At 42.1% G+C, this 18296-nt stretch overlaps 1 protein-coding gene and 1 long non-coding RNA gene across 4 annotated transcripts in view; one reads left to right on the top strand and one right to left on the bottom strand.

The window, feature by feature from the left end:
- Window positions 1-3085: 3085 nt before the first annotated feature.
- On the bottom strand, window positions 3086-5108 carry LOC114619280. Of its 2 annotated transcripts, XR_003711102.1 has the most exons (4): window positions 5041-5108; window positions 4320-4399; window positions 3807-3896; window positions 3086-3522 (listed from the first exon to the last, which is right to left on the bottom strand). It is a non-coding gene; the product is annotated as an uncharacterized LOC114619280 (long non-coding RNA). The 2 variants fall into 2 exon arrangements; XR_003711101.1 differs by lacking the exon at window positions 5041-5108 and having other exon boundaries at window positions 4320-4534.
- Fbxo11 (F-box protein 11) overlaps window positions 4869-18296 on the top strand; it is a 75007-nt gene continuing 61579 nt past the window's right edge. For both annotated transcript variants that reach the window (XM_028765131.1, XM_028765130.1), the window contains exon 1: window positions 4869-5294. In XM_028765131.1, the coding sequence (XP_028620964.1) occupies window positions 5054-5294 (241 nt within the window). In that variant the 5' untranslated portion in view covers window positions 4869-5053. The remainder of the gene's footprint in view (window positions 5295-18296) is intronic.

The raw sequence follows: 18296 nt of genomic DNA, 5'->3' as shown, positions 1-18296 counted from the left end.
TCGTTTACAATTGCTATGGCAGCTGTCAGCATCACTTGCTAATGGACATGGATCTGGTGGTGGATGAAAACCCTCTGGAATGTTTTGGGTTTTCCCCAGAAACATTCCATGTCTGTAATACCTGTGAATAGAAAGGCCGTTGGACTGGCAAGCTTTGTTACTAACTAATTAACAGGATATGGTTTTGTTATCTCTTGTCTCATTTTGCAGTCTGCTAAATACAGATATGAGATTAAATGGTTTCCAAAGCCCACCCTAAAAATCCACAATTTTAAGATATCTCAGAACGCTGTCGTACAAACAAGACTCTAAGACTTTAATTCCATGAACTAAACTAAAAATATGTCTAAACTAGTGACATGGAAATAAGATATTTAAAAAAAAAACCTCCCAAAAGATCCATTATTGTTAAACTAATTTCTTTTCACATTTCATCTAAGGAACAGAGCAGTGCAGATGCATCTCAAGGAGGAAGAGCCTGTGCCCTCAGGACTGCAGGGGTGAAGGCAGGAAGGACAGAAGTTCAAGGCCAGCCTGAACCACAACATAGATTAGATCTTCAAAAAGAAAAGAAAAAAAGAATGTAGTACAGAAGGAATGTTTAAAAAAAAAAATCATCCTTTGTAGCCTAGGAAGAAGACAGGGCCAGGGAAGACCTGGCTTACTTTCCACACACTCTCCTGGTGGGAAGAAAAGTTGGGAGTAGGAAGCTGACAGATTCACATACTGTAGGGAGAGAGGCTCAAGGACCCTAAGATGAGGGTTGTTTTTCTGGGCATGCCTGGGAGAAGCCGAGGCTCTTTGAGTGTTGCTTTCAGCCACAAAGCATGTCCCACGTGACACTGGCAGATGGTAGTCCAGTGAGGGTAAAGCAAGGACTCCACCTCATCTAGACCTACAGGGGGTATTCAGGAAGTCCAGAAGTAATGGTGCCTTTCAGTGAGAAGACAAAGTGCCTGCTACCCTGAGGATGATCTGACCCTTGAAGACTCAAGTTTAGGACACAGTGCTGTGGGGGAGGGGAAGGGAGAGGAGGAAGGTGACAAATACCTTAAAATGAATCACAATGAAACGAAATTACATAGTACCTCAAAAGAATAGAAATGACTAGTTTTACCTTTGAGGTTAACACTCCTGAGCATAAAAAGGGCCATACTAGAGAACACCACAAAGGGAAGCTTAGACTCCTTTCCTCCTGACAAGTAAACCCCCCTACTCCTTAGTCACTGTGTTTATTAGAAAAGGCAGTTCCTGGGCTGGCAGATGCCTTTAATATTTGGGGGACAGAAGTAGATGGATTTTTGAGTTCAAGAGCAGCCTGGTCTATAAACTGAGGTCCAGGTTATTTAAGACCACATAGTAGACACTGTTTAGAAGGAAGGAGAGGTGTTTTGTTTCTTTCTTTTTTTTTTTTTTTTTCGAGACAGGGTTTCTCTGTGTAGTCCTGGCTGTCCTGGAACTCACTCTGTAGACCAGGCTGGCCTCAAACTCAGAAATCCGTCTGCCTCTGCCTCCCAAGTGCTGGGATTAAAGGCGTGTGCCACCACTGCCTGGCTAAAACACTTATTTTTATGTATTGAGAAAATGTTATAAAACAAGAAATGCTATGTTAGAAATATGGCATGGTTACCCTTATTGGCCAGATAAATGTTATAGTTGGTTCAGAAATCTAGGATATGCAAAAGGAATCCTCTCTAACTTATATAAACTCCTTGCCCTAAACATACTTTGGAATAAGCAAATTATGAAACAAAATCTGAAGATGGTAGTTATGTAGAAGACTGAGGTGTGTGGCCCTGGGGCTAAAAACGACGGGAACAGAGACGAATCTGGCCTTCAGAACCCACATGGCAGGAAAGAACCCACTCTTCCTCTAAGTTGTCCTTTGACCTCCAGATCCATGCCATTGCACACCTGTCCACACAATACACATGTACACACACAAAATACATAAAAATGTCACAAACCATTAGAGAAAAATAAGCTAGTGTCTTTCTGCATCTGCATTTACTTCTATCAATAAATCTTCAATTCCACCACACCAAAATTAAAAATCATGGCTATAAAAAAAAAAAAAAATTGCAACTGTGCACCACCATCAATTTTGGGCAGTGGTGGCGCACACCTTTAATCCCAGCACTTGGGAGGCAGAGGCAGGCAGATTTCTCAGTTCGAGGCCAGCCTGGTCTACAGAGTGAGTTCCAGGACAGCCAGGGCTACACAGAGAAACCCTGTCTCGAAAAACCAAAAAAAAAAAAAAAATCATGGCTATGTCAAAAGAACCAGTATGTACTTGTTGGGTAGAAATTTTGTTTTTTTTTTTTGCTTTTCAGGATGGTTTCTGTTTAACCTTGGCTGTCCTAGAACTAGCTCTGTAGACCAGGCTGGCCTCGAACTCAGATTAACTGGCCTCTGCCTCCCATGTATTGGTATTAAAGGTATATGCCACCACTACCCAGCTACAAATTCTTAATGTAATTAGAATTATGGACACAATTATAATATCCTATTTTTCAGACTTTTAAAACCCTTCCCTCAATGTTTAACCCAACCACAAATGTCTATTTTCACCCAGTTAACAACCATAACATTTTGAATATTTATTTATGTATTTATTTGGAGATGGGGTCTTGTTATGCAGTTCAGGATAGCCTACAACTTGCCCAGCTTTCAGAATTCTGTAAATAGCCGGGCAGTGGTGGCACATGCCTTTAATCCCAGCACTTGAGAGGCAGAGGCAGGCGGATTTCTGAGTTCGAGGCCAGCCTGGTCTACAGAGTGAGTTCCAGGACAGCCAGGACAGAGGGTGGGTGGAATTGGAGTTCCAGATTGTTGTGAGCTACCACTCGGTTGCTGGGATGAAGTGAGACCTCTGGAAGGACAGCCAGACCTCTTAAGGGATGAGCCATCTTTCTAGCCCCTCAAGATGTTTTTCAAATAGCTGTCTTCACATATAGGTTTTGAAAAGATTATGAGTCTTTGAAAAAAAATTATCCCAGTCTCTATTTATTTTTCTGATCAAAAATAAAGCATCTCAAAAATCACAACCAAAAGAGGGGAAAAAAAAAGAAAAGAAAAACAGCAATTGTACACCATAAGATAAAGTTTTATTTAAATGGCAGATGTCTAACATCCAGAAGGGTAATTTGCCTGGAGTCACATAAGATATCTGGGGGTACACACGGCACAATCCTGGCTTACCTCTCCTTGTGCTTCTCCCAGAATTCACTTTTCTCCCTTTCTGTCTTTTCTGAAGCTTTGTAGTGTTTTATCTATCTTAAGCCTAGGAAGCAATCAATGAAATTCAAGTAGAAAATCACTGAAACCTCCGAAAATTAGGGAATTCAGAGGTAAACTACCAGCTATGCAATAATGAATAGTGAGTGGAGTACATTTTCAGTCATGACGGCGGCCAGGGAATAGAAACACATTTTCCTTGGGGAGAGATCGTGCTAAGGGAACCAGATACAGATATAAAAGAAAATTCCTCTTGGGGGTTTATCTTTCTTGACTTCGTGGGACCTAAAAACAAAAAACAAAAAATAAAACAATGGTCAATCACAACCTCCACCCATTTTTATTTTATTACTTCCGGAACATTATGTAGACTTTTCTAAAAACCAAAGCAATTTAACTGGTTAAAGATCTAAAACATTCTGAAAGTTTGGGTGACAAAAGCTGGAACCGACTCCAAACTCAAGTTGTAAGCTGAGTCAAAGCAGATTTCTTAAGATTGCAAATACTCTCAGCTGTACTAAAGGCCACAGAGCTTGTAGCGCTCCCTATAGTTGAGAATTTGAACCTACCGAGCACAGAAATCCGGAGTTACCAAAGATTGAGTCCCTCACTCCAAGTTCCGTTTAAGAAAACCAGGTGAAGGTTGGGGTGGAGGGAGGCTGAAACGGCAAAATGCAGGATTAATCACTTCTCCCAATTACATCAGCAGCCCCCGCCCTTTCTTCTGAGCACCTCCTCTCCTAGAATCTTCGCTTCGTACTGCCGCTCCTTCGCCTACCCCCAGCTCCATTATATGCCCTGATACCTCCCCATTATCACCCGCCCTGCCACACTCCCCCTTTCCTCTTTCCTCCTCCTCCGCCAGGGAAGGAGGAAACCCGAGAGAGGAAACAGGGCGTTGGAGGAAGGGGCTTCGCGATAAGAGAGGAGACTCCATTGGCTCCGAGACTGTAGGGCGCCTCCCATTGGTCAAGCCCCGGCCGGAATCCACGCCCCCTCTGTCCCCGCCCCCGCCCCTCCCCCGCCGCTCCGCGGCCCTCCCCCGCGTCCCCCGGCCAGCCCCAAGGCGGGGAGGGACCCACTGGGCTAGAGTGGAGGCTCCGACGGTGTCAATGGCTCCTCCTGCCACGGAGCAGCAGCAGCGACGGCGGCGGCGCTGGGGCTGAGGAGGAAAGGTTCCTTTAAGGAGGAGGAACAACGACGCCTCCTTTTGCCCCTATCTCCTCCCTTTACACTCATTTCCCCTTCGCCGAGGGGGGGGGCGGAGGAGAGAGAGAAGAGGCCGAAGAAAGAGAAAATTCCTCGCAGGGCGCTCTTTCAGGGGGTGTGGGGGGAGGAAGAGGAACGGAGGAGCCGGGCGCCCCCCGCGCGCTCCCGCCCCGCTCGCCCTCTCCGAGATCGCCCGCCCGCCCACTCCCCCCGCCGCCGGAGACGCCGCTCGGGAGTCGGCGGGCCCGGCTCGTCTGCTCGGCCGCCGCCGCGCTTCGCCTCGGGCTCCCCAGGCGGACGGACGCCCTTTCTTTCTTTCTCTTGCCCGGCCCGTCTTTCTGTCTGCGTCCCTCGCGGCCGCCCCGCCCGGCGGCCCCGGCCTTGCCCGTGCGCCAGGCCTGGCCGGCGGGCCTTGCTCGAGCTCCGGTTGTACTCCAGCCTCCCCGCGGACCCGGGGGCTCACGCCCGGCCCGGGCCCTCGTCCCCGCGTCCCCGGCCGCCCGGCTCCTTCCCGCTCCCCACCCCCGTCCCCGGCCCCGGAGCTCGCGGTGCGTGTGCGCGTGAGTGTGTGTGTCCCTCCGCCAACGCCGCCACCTCAGCCCGGCAAATGAACTCCGTCCGAGCCGCCAACCGGAGACCCAGGCGAGTGTCGCGGCCGCGCCCGGTGCAGCAGCAACAGCAGCAGCAGCCCCCGCAGCAGCCGCCGCCGCAGCCGCCCCAGCAGCAGCAGCCGCCGCAGCCGCCCCAGCAGCAGCAGCAGCCCCCGCCGCCACCGCAGCAGCAGCCCCCGCCGCCGCCACCGCCGCCTCCGCCGCCGCCTCAGGATCGGAACAACGCCGGCGAGAGGGGTAAGGCCGCGCTCGGGGCCGGGCCGCACCGGGCGGGCTGGAGGCCGGGCGGGGGCGGTGGCGGCGCGCCCGGGGTGGGAGACGGAGGCCGAGCGGAGGCGGGTCCCACCGTGCCGCAGTGTTCGCCTGGGCCCGGCCCGGCCCGGCCTGGCCGGCAGGAAAAGCCGCGGCTGCGCGATCCGTCCGGGCTGCGGCTCAGGCCGCGCTTTGTTTGGTTTCGGGGCCGGCACCCTCGGTCCCCACCCCTCCTTGGGGCTTCCCGGCTGGCTCACCCACCCCACGGGAGTGTGTTCGCGGCCGGGGGCGGGCAGAGGGTGGGATTTCCCCCCTTTCTGCCGCCTGGCTCGGTCTGGGCTCCCCCTTTCTCGTGGTAGGTGGGGGGACGGCTGGCAGCGTAGGGCGGTGAGGCTGGCCGGGGAACTTGTTTTCTCCTTCTCTGTGGGTTCCCCCTTGTCCTGGAGGAGGGGGAGAGGAGCGCCCGAGTGGTCTGCGGCGCTGGCTAGGGAACTTGTGTGCCCCCCTCCAGGTCACGGGGCAGGGGGAGTAGCGGTCCCTCTCCCAACCTCAAGATCTTTGCTGCACAGTTTGCCTTTAGTTACAGAACCCCGGGCAAGAACCCGTTAAATCAATACCTTTAAATAAATACATATAGAAGCTATCGGCCATTTCCAGCCCCCTCCCTTATGTGCAGTGCAGTTACCCTTCCGCTGTGTTGTCCCCTTCTCCTTCCCTCTACGCCACGGTGCTCCCCTCTATCTCCGGGTGGGTTTGAGCACCCCTGCCGTAGAATGGACCCCTTGGGATCGTGTGTGTATCTGTATGTAGACGCGCGCGCGCGCGCGCGTGTATGTTGTGACCAAGGCCTAGTGAAATGTGTCATTTGGACCCAACTGTGCTGCGCTGTCTGGTAACCACCATTGTCTAAGGGCTGAGGCTCCCTGAGGTTGGATTCTTGCTTTAACAAAAATAATGTTCGTTTTTGCTTGGATAATGTGCTTCTGTGGAGAGGTTTGTGAGATGAGAGTGTTGCACCTTGATCTCCAAACATAACTAGTCTCTTTATTAATGAGCTGCTTGCAGCAGAGTGTAAGTCAGCACGGTATTTTGTGTATGGTTGTTTTAAGGAGGAGAATTGTTAGGAGACATTTTGCGTGTTTTGGTTGGCGGATTAAGGCTAATTTTTACATGCGTTGCATTGGTTGTCACACCTCCTTTGATTAAGGAGACTGCATGTTAAATATAATTTTAAAAATTGTACATTCTTTCTTTAACTGTTTCATTGTACGTGATCAAAATATTTATAAGGTGGAGGAAATCGTTAGAAAAACTGTTTAAAAGGTTTGCATTAGTCACTGTTACAATAGTATTTGAGAAAGTAGTTGGCTGTATGTTGAGAGATGTTTCAAACCGGCTAGAGGTCTTTTGCAACATGGTTGGTAAAAATGTTTTAATGATTCTTTGATGCAGTACCAATTTTTGACAAATTAATTTTCTCATGTTACCTTTCACTTACATGTGCCGGAGTTGTCCGTGTTCCGTTCAGATTACCAGGTCTCGTAGAATTGCTACAAGGGGAAACAAGCAAAATTGAAATGTTAATGAAATGTTAATGTAAATGTTTAGTGTTAAGGATTCTGCCTTTTTAAGATGTTCTGATCTGTTAGAAGCAGATCACCCAAAGTATCAGCCAAACTCAATTCACTCCCATCCGTGTATTTTAAGTGTTTATTCTGCATTCCTGTTTCCCCACTTGCAATAATTCCCACTCTACTTGAGGTAGACCCTGGGCATTTTCTTCATTTATTCTAAATTATTAGTTACCAGAGTCTATTTCTGCTTCCAGTCTTCGTCATTGATAGTCACATGCCAGAGTGTCAGTTTTCTTTCCTTTTATTGTTCAAAAGCTGACAAAGATGTTCTTGAATTGTGGTTTCATTATGTACTTACCCAATGGTAAGTAATGTGCACTCTAGGGTTGTTGCTCTATAGTAGCTAGTAGAACTGTTCTGGAGGTTCAGTGTTGGCACAGAGGGGATAAGAACTTGCTGATTAGCCTTTAGGGAGAATAGTGTGAATCTTTCCAAGGGCAACTAAATGGCCTTAAAAATGAATAAACATTAAGATGAATTAAGACTAAAATAATGAAGATTTTGCTAGGCTTATGGAAAAATATTCTTTAAAAGATTAGCATTCTTATTACATTTTTAATGTACAGGTCATGTATGGATTGGAGCCACCTAAAAGTAGCTTTTCTCTCAAAAGTTTTAGAGGGTATATAGTGTGTTTTTAGTTTGAGAAAATTCTATTATTAATACTTGTTTATGGGTATACTGCAATATTCTTACAAGGGGGCAGCAAACTGGTTCAATGGGTAAAAGCACTTGTCACCAAGCCTGATGACCTATCTCTGAATGTTCTATCCCTGAGATCCATGTGATGGAAGGAGAGAACCAACTCCCTTAGGTGATTTTCTGACCTTATACACCATCCTACACATACACACATTAAATAAATGAATAATAAAATTTTAAATGATTTTATAAGGGAATTAAGGAACTAAAACTAATGTATTTGTGGTTATTTTTTCTTTAAGTCTTGATGAATATGTAATTCCTGTATTAGTCTTGGTTAGAGTTATATAATAGTGGTTTAGACAACTGTTCAGGTAGTATGTCAAAGTGAGAATCGCAATTTTTAGACAAATTAGTTCAATCTGTGTATAAAATTGACTTATGTGAACTTACATGAACTTTTTAATTGTAATAAGGTAAAGACTTATTTTTCAAACAAAAATTCCTTAAGATTTTTTTTAGTTGTCTCTTTATCCATAAGTTAATTAGAATAAAAGATGTTTGGCAATGGTATTGAATATATATCTACAAATAATGTGCATTTCTCTTGTTTGTACACATTTTTTTTCCCCTCTATGTAGTGACCAGAGTTTGAAGTGCAGTAGAAACTTGGGTGGGATCTTAGCAGAATTCTGTGCCACTTACCTAGAGGATTTCTATTAGGCTACACTGGGAGAGGATGCCCAAGTGCTTCTGGGGAAGTTCTCATGCAATCTGTGATGGTTTAGAACTACACACTAACACAGGATTTTTGTTTTAGTCTGAAAGTTTTTACTTTGAGATTTCACATACTACTAAAAACTAAAAGAAAAAAATTGTGTTTTCTGTAGTCACAATTGGAAAAATATTTGGGTTGGATTTTGTTTTGTTCATATACTTTATTTACTTACTTAGAGACAAGTTTTGTAGCTCTGACTGGCATGGAACTCACTATGTAGACCAAGCTGGCCTCCTACCTACAGAGACCCACTTGCTGCTGTCTCTGGAGTGTTGAGATTAAAGACATGCACTGCCATACCTGGTGGTTATATCTTATATTTTTAATTTCCATATTTATGGGTACTTTGTTTTAGTACATGGATATATCATGTGTAAAGTTCAGATCAGAATAAGCGTCAAGTAAGGCAAGTCTCTCCTTGAATATTTATAATTTCTTTTTGATTAAAAACATGCAGAATCCTTCTAGCTTTTTTGACGTATGTAATACATAATTGTTTTCTGGAGTCACCCTACTATAACAGAATACTTAGTTCTTTTCTTTAAACTATAACAGTGTGCTGACCCACCTTTCCTCATCCTTCACTCCAACTTTCCTCAACATCTGGTATCACTAATTGTGTTCCTAGCATCAGTGAGATCAACTTTTGAAGTTCCACATATCCATTTGTCTTTCTGTGTTTGGCTTGTTTCACTTAACATCATAAAAATGACAGAATTCATTGATTTCTCTACCTAAAAAAAAAAAATGTGTGTGTGTGTTTGTGTGTATTTCCCTTTTCTTCTTCAATTGATAGGTTTTTGAGTTGTTTCCATTTCCTGACTGTTAAGAACAGTAAACAAGGCAATGTAGTTTTAACATACTGAATTCATTTCCTTTGGTTATACATGGATATTTGTTCTAAGTTCTAAAAGGATTTAGCTTTTGTAACCTGTCCCAAAGAATTCAGTCTCTTTATTCTTAGAATTTATGTTCTTTTTTTTTTCCCCTAGAAATACAGGGGAAACAAATCTTCAGATGTGCTATAGATATTCTAACCAGTAGGGCCTTTTTTTTTCTTTTTCGTTCTTTCTTTTTAAAGATTGTTTTAATTACCCCCTTCTCTTCTCTCTTTCTGTCTTGCTGTCTCTCTTAATCAATAATTCTCTCTCCCCCCCCCCTCTCTCTCTCTGTGTGTGTGTGAGAGAGAGAGAGAGAGAGAGAGAGAAAATGAATGTATATTTGTCTGTATATGGGTTATGTACATGTATGAGTGCAGAAGAGGATGTCAGATCCTTAGGAGTAGGTGAGTAGGTACAGGTAGTTATGAGTCCCTTGACATAAGTGTTGGGAATAGAACTTGGGTCCTGAAGAATAGCAAGCACTCTTAAGGGCTGAGCCATCTCCCTAGGCCTTATTTCAAGAAACAAAAACAAACAACAAAAAAACAAAAAACAACAACAAAAAAACAAGGTACCACTACATAGTCCTGGCAGGCCTGGAACTCACAGATATCTATTGCCTCTGCTCCCAAGCACTGGGATTAAAGATGTGGACGGTAATCCCTGGTTTCTTAGTTTCTAATCTGTTGTAAGTCATGATCAAGGCAACTTATAAAAGAAAGAGTTTATTTGGGGCTTACAGTTTCAGAGGGTTAGAGTCCATGACAGTCATGGTGGGTAATATTGCAGCAGACAAGTATGATACTAGAACAGTAAGTAGCTGAGTGCTTGCATCTTGTTCAACAAACACCAGGCAGAGAGGGCCAACTGGGAATGATGTGGGATTTTCAAACCTCAAAGCTGGAGTCCATGACTCCAACAAGACTCCACCTCCTAATCCCATAAACAGTTCCACCAACAAAGACCAGCCATTCAGACATGAGCTTGGGGGCGGGAGGCTTTCTAATTCAACCCAAAATATCTGGTTAACCAGTCTTTTTTTTTTTAGATGCTATATATATTTTTTTAAACTGGATACGAATGACCCTTATAATCCCAGCTGTACATGATCATTTACAGGATTATGATTTGTAGGCTAGCCTGGGCTACAAAGCAAGACTCAAAAAATAGTTAATACATATGCGCACAGTTTGAAATTAAGTTCCCTTTTTATTAAATATTTTTATTTATTTGGCTGTTCATGTGTCTGTGGTGTATGAGGCCAGGGGAGTGTCATGTCACCTGGAGTTAGAAAAACAGGCAGTTGTGAACTGCCTGATGCTGGGAATTGACCTTAGATCTTCTGCAAGAAGAATATGTGCTCTTTGCCACCGAGCCATCCATCCAGTCCTCAGTGTCTCTTTTTTAGATGTGCTATTACTTAACTAAATTCTGCTTGGAATCCATTACCACTCTTCATAGCTTCCCTATCATGATGTTGTAATAGGAGAATTTGAGTTAGGTAAATAATATTTACACAGAAATTTCTGAAAGTAAGGAGAATTTCTTATATGTGGGAAAAGAACATGACTGTTTTAGGTGATGATTTTTTTGTTTTAATATTTGTTCATTTGTTTGTTTGTTTTTCTGAGGCAAGAGTTTCTAACCCTGGCCTGGAACTCACTCTGTATACCAATGTGGCCTTAAACTCAGAGTTTGCCTGCCTCTACCTCCAGAGTGCTGGAATCAAACCACCACTCCTCCTAGGCCTGAAAATTTAACTCTAAGGTATTCAAATGTTCTAATGCCGTATACTAATAGAGGTTGCTATTTATGATCTGAAATGATTTCATAGTACAAAAATTTAGTCTTTATTCTCATACTTGTAGAATGAAAAGTCCATATGACTGTGGATTTTAGGCATTTTAAAACTTGTTGGAATAATTTAGTGGATATAGTACTACCTAACATATCTCTTGATAGTGCAGGCTCTATTATGTAGTAGTAAGTTTTAGTTCTAGTAATGCCTCAAGACTGTCATTGTGGTACTGTTTTGTTTTGGTTTTGGTTGGTTTGTTCTTCCTCCCTCCTCCCTTTCCTTTCCTTTTCCTTTTCTTTTTTCCTTCCCCTTCCCCTTCCCCCTCCCTTCTTCTTCCCTCCCCTCCCCTCCCCTCCCCTTCTCTTCCCTTCAATACTCCTTGAAATTTTGGGAAAGCCAAGGAAGGGCATGAACCACCATCAGATGCTCTCTTAGTAGTGAGGGTCTGCCTTACATACAAGATTTGGCAGAGTTCAGGTCTCATCCTGGAGTGTTCTGGGGGAGGAGGGGCCTACCTCTAAGACCCCTGTACCAAAATCTGGGTCCTAAAGTCCTTATACAGAATCTGCATGTAAATTGCATATATCCTGCTTTAGACAGTAAATGATCTCTGGATTACTTATAATAATGCAAGTGCTATGCAACTTGTAACACTGTCTACGGGACTAGTAAGGAAAGGGCTCACAGGCTTTCCATCTAGATGCAATTTCCCTCCAAACAGTTCTGTCTGTCCTGTTTTTGAGATAGGTTCTCTATTACCTCTGGCTAACACGGAACTTATTATGTAGGCTAGTCATTTGGGGACTTAAGATATTTCCAGCATTAAGAAAAAAAATTAAGTCCTTGCATGGTATTGTATGCCTTTAATGTTCAGGAAGCAGAGGCAGGGTGATTTCTGGGTTCAAGGCCAGCCAGAGTTATAGTGAGACCGTGCCTTTAAAACAAAAAACAAAAAACAAAAAAACAAGAAGGAAGGAAAATAACCAGCCTCTGGGTTATTCCAGTCTAAGAGTATTGACTTCCTGTTTCTCTGTTACTAATAAAGGACACTTATTTTGTATAGATCCTGTTGTACCTATCTCTGAACCATTTGGATTTTCACTTATTTTTTAGCTTGCATATATTCTCCTAAATAATGCAGATTAGAATGTGAGATTGGTGGTAAGGTAGTCCTCCCCAAATTGCATTTGTTATCCACTGGAAACAAAATCATGGATACACAAGGGTATCCATATATAAGGGTGTGGCAGATAGGCAGTATAATGTTAAGAACCTAGCTGTTAGAAGGTATGATGCTGAACTTAAAGTCTTTGAAGAGAGATGAGCACTTAGACTATACAGAAGTGTAAGAATAAAAAGATGCAGACTACCCAGCTTCTGGTAATTGTTCAGTAATGACAGCTCTTGGAAATTTAAAAACAAAAACAGAGGGGGGGGGTGTTCTGATCAGTTGTGCCCAAAATAAAACCTGGAAAATTAAGTGTCCATGAGACCTTAAAGACTTTGGAAGAGCCAAAAGTTTTGATATAGATGACTTGGTGTTAGCGGAATATTTTTTTAAAGCTATTTTGGGTTTTGTTTTTTAAAGAACATAGATACATTTTATACATGTTTTGCCTACATGTATGTATATGCTTCCTTCCTGCCCATGAAGGTCAAAAGAAGGCATTGGATCTCCTAGAACTGAAGTTAAAGATGGTTGTGGATCACAGTGTGGGTGCTGGACATTGAACCTGGGTCCTCTGCAAGAGCAGAAAGTGCTCTTAACCACTGAGCCATCTCTCCAGCCCCAGTAACACTGATTTTTAATTGTAAATACATAATCTTAAATAGTGTATCGAATTAGTTTTTACCTGGTATTATTATTATTATTACTTTTAGATGTGTATTTTCATGTACATGTGTGCACATGACTGGAGGTTCTCACTGAGCCCAGAGGTTTAGGTCCTTTTGAGGTGGATTTAACAGCCAGTTGTAAACCTCCTGATATGGGTGCTGGATGTTAAACTCTCAGAGACAGCAGCAAGTGCTCTTAACCACTGAGCTGTCTCTCCAGGACCTGGCTGGCTTTGTTTGTTTTGTTGTTTATTGTTTTTTTAGTAGGAAACAAGAAATAGGTATTGATCAACATTTACTCTCTGCTGTACCCTAATCTATGGCAGCCACTTTAATCATACTATCATTTAATCATTCAGCAAGTCTGAAAAAGTACATTTTATTCCTTTTCAACAAAACAACAGTTTCTATGCATAAAAAGTAGCAAAAAAAAAAAAGAATATCTAAATTGATTTATGTCACTGACTCCATAAAAAGAGGTGCAACCAAACAGAACATGTTTGAATGTCTGCATCATGTTCAGAGTTGAGATTAACCTAGCCCATGCAGCAGATTTGATCTTTATCCAAGTTAATCTGCTTTTGGAGATGGGTACATTAGTCTGGTACCATTAATGAGTCATGTGGCCTCACATTTTCCAAATAGCCCGATCATAGTTTCACCTCACTTGTGACTAGTTAGGAAGGCTCTGCTCTGATTGACCACCACAGTGGTTTTGTTTTTTCCTAGCATGTTGATAATAACACTAGCAACTACTGTACAGAGAAGGGTAGATTACTCTGAGTTACTCATAACTTAAGAGTAAAGGATAGTAAATCATTTTAATTTTAGTTTATGGTTGTAGGTGGGTAATAATTATTTAATTTATTTCTTTTGTTTTATAACAAAATATTACATTTTTTCTTTTTTATGTATATGAAAGTTTTGCATGCATGTATTTGCACCTTGTGTGCACCTATGAATGCTTTTGAGCTTCTGGGAATCTAACTCAGGGTCCTCTGTAAGAAGAGCAGATTATCTTAACTATGGAGCCTCCTCTCTAGCCCAGATTACAGTTGTGGTTTTTTTTTTTTAAGTGTAAATATTTGAAGAGTAGAACTAAAGTTAAGAACTTGTGCTTTAAATTATTTTTCAATAATGTTAATCTTAGTTTCACTTTCTCCTGATTGAACTAACATTATTTTCCAGATGGTCGAGTTGGATTGTGGCAGAATCTATGTTGAAGGTTTTCCTTTGGTCTGGAATTAACTGGCCACCAATGTGGGTTCAACCCTTGGTGTTACTTCTCTAGTATCTTAACCATCTGATTTGAATTGTATTCGTCTTTGCTAGTTCCCCAACTCTTCTTGGGTGTAGATGTCTTTTTGCTTGGTGATCAGAAGTTATGAAAATGTATTTTTATGCCTAAGAATTGATTTAAATCTTGTACCTATAACATATAACATATTGCATACATATAGCAGCATGTTGATTTTAAGACTTTATAATCAGTAGCTGGAGAGATGGCTCAGTGGTTAAGGGCACTGAGCTGTTCCTCCAGAGGACCTGAGTTCAGTTCCCAGTGTACACACACACAGACACATACACAGTGGTTCACAACTATCTGTGACTCAGGTTCCAGGATATCTAATCCTTCTTCCAGTCTCCCAGGCCATCATGCATGCATGTGATATAGAAACATATATGCAGACAAAACACCAATACACATAAAATAATAATACAAAGAAAAATTTATTCTTAAAAGTCAGTAACTGGAGAAAAGGAAGAATATAAAACCTTTTTATTCACTTTTTTTAAAGTTTGTTTTTGTTTTGTGTGTATGAAGGTTTACCTGTTTGTATGTGTGTGTACTGTCTGCATGCATGTTTTCCAAGGAGGCCAGAAAAGAGAGTGTCGGATCACCTGAAACTGGAGTTGTAAGCTGTCATGTGGTACTGGGAACTGAACCCTGATCCTTTAAAAGAGCAACAAGTGTTTTTAACACCTGAGCCATCTCCCTGGCTCCTCACTTGCTATATTTTGAGGTGGACAGAATTAGTATACACATGTCACTAGTAATTTATTTCTTCCCACATAACTGGCCATACACCTTTTTGAAAAAGAGAGAGAAAACAACACATAAGACCCACTTTAAAAGGTGAGGTTAAGCTGAGTGTGGTGGCTTGGGAGCCCAACACTCAGGAGGCAGAAGCAGAGTCTCTGAGTTCTAGGCCAGCCTGGTCTACAGAGTAAGTTTGAGGACAGCCAGGGCTACACAGAGAAACCCTGTCTCCCAAAAATGGAAAAAAAAAAAAAAAAGAGGAAAGATGAGGTCACTCTCTCTTATGAATAAGGAGTAGGGATCTTAACGAGCTTGCACCTTCCAGCTAAGAAAGATCAGAGACTTGTTTGAGGTGGAAATAAAAGACTGTTTTTGAAATATTTTATCAAAGTGATTTTATAGTATAAGAAATTCTGTAAACATTTATGTTTCTTTTTACAAGATTAGGTATATGTTAACATACCTACTAAATTACATTGTACAGTTGTGTATGGATGACTCTGTAGGCATTTACATTTTTAAGAACCTTAAGTACTGGGTACTTTAATATTTTAGGCCCAGGTTAAAGAAGAAAGTGAAATTTGATGACTTGGGGGAGGGGAAAGCAAAAAAGTTTTTTTTTTTTTTTTTTTTGCAAGCAGCACATTGTGCACACGGCTTTTCCTAATGTACTTCTGACTTCGATTTTCTTAGCTTCCCTCTCTGGTTTTGGTTTGAGGATTAGGACTGGCGTAGACTTGGAAAGGTGAAGTGTAGTACGTATGGATGAGTCATTGGAATCAGTAAAGGACATTTGGATCATAGAGGTTTGTTTTTTTTTTTTTTGGTTTTTCGAGACAGGGTTTCTCTGTGGAGCCCTGGCTGTCCTGGAACTCACTCTGTAGACCAGGCTGGCCTCGAACTCAGAAATCCACCTGCCTCTGCCTCCCAAGTGCTGGGATTAAAGGTGTGTGCGCCACCACCACCACCCAGCGCATAGAGTTTCTTTTACACACACAAGTGTCTGTATACATTACAGAAGTGATTTTTGCAATCAGAGTATTCATGGAACTATGTAACAAACACATAGACCAAGGCATACGTTGTTGGCAACCTGGAAGTCCCTTAAGCCCTCTGTAACTGCTCTCAGCTCTTTCCTTCAATCCCTTGAATTAGTTTCACATGTTTTTAACTTTATGTAAATAAAATCACCCGTGTGAGCTCCTGTGTTCCTTTCTACTTGCCTTTAGTATTTGTGGCCTTTATTTGTGGCTTATCGCATGAGCTTGTTCATTCTTATGTAATATTGCATTATTTAAATATGCTACAGCTGAACCTTGAGACATACATAGAAATTGTTTTTATGTTTAGATGTTATTAAGCACTATACGTGTGTAATTCAGTGCACACATGTCCACGATCTTTTTGAGTTTTATATCAACATGTTATTGTATTTACCCAAAGAAATTTACAAGAAATGGAAGATAGGACACTTTGAAGACATGTGAACCTGGTTTCTCATGACTATGTCACTATTACTTTGACATTTCAATTTGGGGCAAATAGTCCCAAAAAATAGTGGAAGAAATTGGCATGTCCTCTGTTTTCATTTTTGCAGATAGTCATATTAGTATTAAATAGGGTTTTATGCCATACACATTATTATGCCTGGCTTATTCCATAGACATGTTTATAAACATTTGTGCTTGTTCCCCACCACCCTTCCGCCTACTTCTCCATCACCATCACCATCATCATTGTGGGTCAGGGTCACTATGAACCTGGGTTAACCATGACCTCTTGGGCTCAAGCAGTCCTGCGTAAGTAGCTGGGGTTTAACATGTGTACCACTGTGTCTACTTACTAAGTGTCTCTATGCAAGAGCACTTTTGTGTGTGAGTGTGGGTGCAATGCATGCTATAGCATATGTGTGGAGGTCAGAGGACATTCCTGGGTGCCAGTCCTCACCTCCCACCTTGTTTGAGATAGTGTCTTTCTTTTGTTGTTTTTCCCATTTGTCCAAACTAGGTGGCTTGCAAGCCTTGGGTATTAGCTTGTCTCCACCTCCATTTTCCTGAAGGAATGCTGGGATTACAGATGTTCTAGGTACTTGTCCAGCTTTCACATGGATTCTGGGAATTGGAACTCAGACCTTCACAATGGTATAGCAAGTACTTTTACCCACTAAGTTATCTTTCTAGCCCATAAGAAGTAATATTGTCAGTACTTCAAAATTTACCTATCAGTGCCTGAAATCTCATCTATTCAGGACTCTGAGACAGGAGGATTATAAATTTAAGGTCAGTCTGGGCAATTTCGGGAGTTTCTGTCTAAAAATAAAACTTTGAAAAGAGAATCGGAGATGTATCTCATTAGTCTTAGAGTTCAATTTTTCCCATGAAAATAAATGTACTTCATGATCCCCTCATCAGTTACAGGTTAACTGATTTCAAGGAGGACATCTTTTGATATTTAGGAATTTTTAAATATTTCAGACTTGGACATATCATTTTTGAATATTCAAGAACTAATGCTACTGAAGTGATCCTAAGTATTTTTCTTTCTACATGTGTCTGAGTCCTTTTAAGCTTATCCTTTTTAATGGCTTTAAAGTATCTTGCACTGGACAGGTGCCACATGTAGAGACAGGAGGATTATGAATTCAAGACCAGCCTGGGCACAGAAGAATTGAGTTCCAGGCTAACTTGGACTGTATAGTGAGAACCTATGGTGTTCCAGGGTATTCCTAAGTGACCCTGGTTGACCTGGTATTCCTTATATAGATAACACTGGTTGGACTCATAGAGATCTGCCTCCTTTCCTAGTTAGTGCTGGGATTAAAGGTGTGCTTTGTCACACCTAGCAAAAAAACTATTCTCTGGTTTTCTGCTCATTCTTAATTGTTCTTTATTGTCTTATAGTCAGTATATACTAATTATAAAAACTTGGGGCTGAAGTAATGGCTCAGTGGTTAGGAACACTGGCTGATTTCCAGAGGTACCCTGGGTTTGATTTTCAGCACTCAAACGGTGGCTCACAACCATCTGTAACTCCAATTCTAGGGGATTAGATACCTGCTCTGGCCTCTGGGCACCAGACATGCACAATGAGCAAAGACATACATGCAAGCAAAGGACCCATATACATGAAGTAAATAAATGCTTTAAAAATAGTTTTTAAAGAATTGTAAACGTTGACAGAGAACATGAGACATATTTTGCTATTTGTTTTCTAATCCTTGACTGTATGATTCCCAACATATAGAAAAGGTTGAAAATCAGCATCCTTGGTAAGTTCTCAAGTAAAAGCTGTGCTAAAGTGACTTCTAAGCTTGTGTTTCTTAAGATACAGATGTCCGCTGAGAATGACAGGAGAACTGCTTGCTTGAAATGGATGAT

Source organism: Grammomys surdaster, unplaced genomic scaffold (assembly GCF_004785775.1).
Source record: "Grammomys surdaster isolate TR1022 unplaced genomic scaffold, NIH_TR_1.0 149, whole genome shotgun sequence".
Classification (NCBI taxonomy): Eukaryota; Metazoa; Chordata; class Mammalia; order Rodentia; family Muridae; genus Grammomys; species Grammomys surdaster.
Note: the sequence above shows the minus strand (reverse complement) of the source record. Positions and strands in the feature narration are given on the sequence as shown.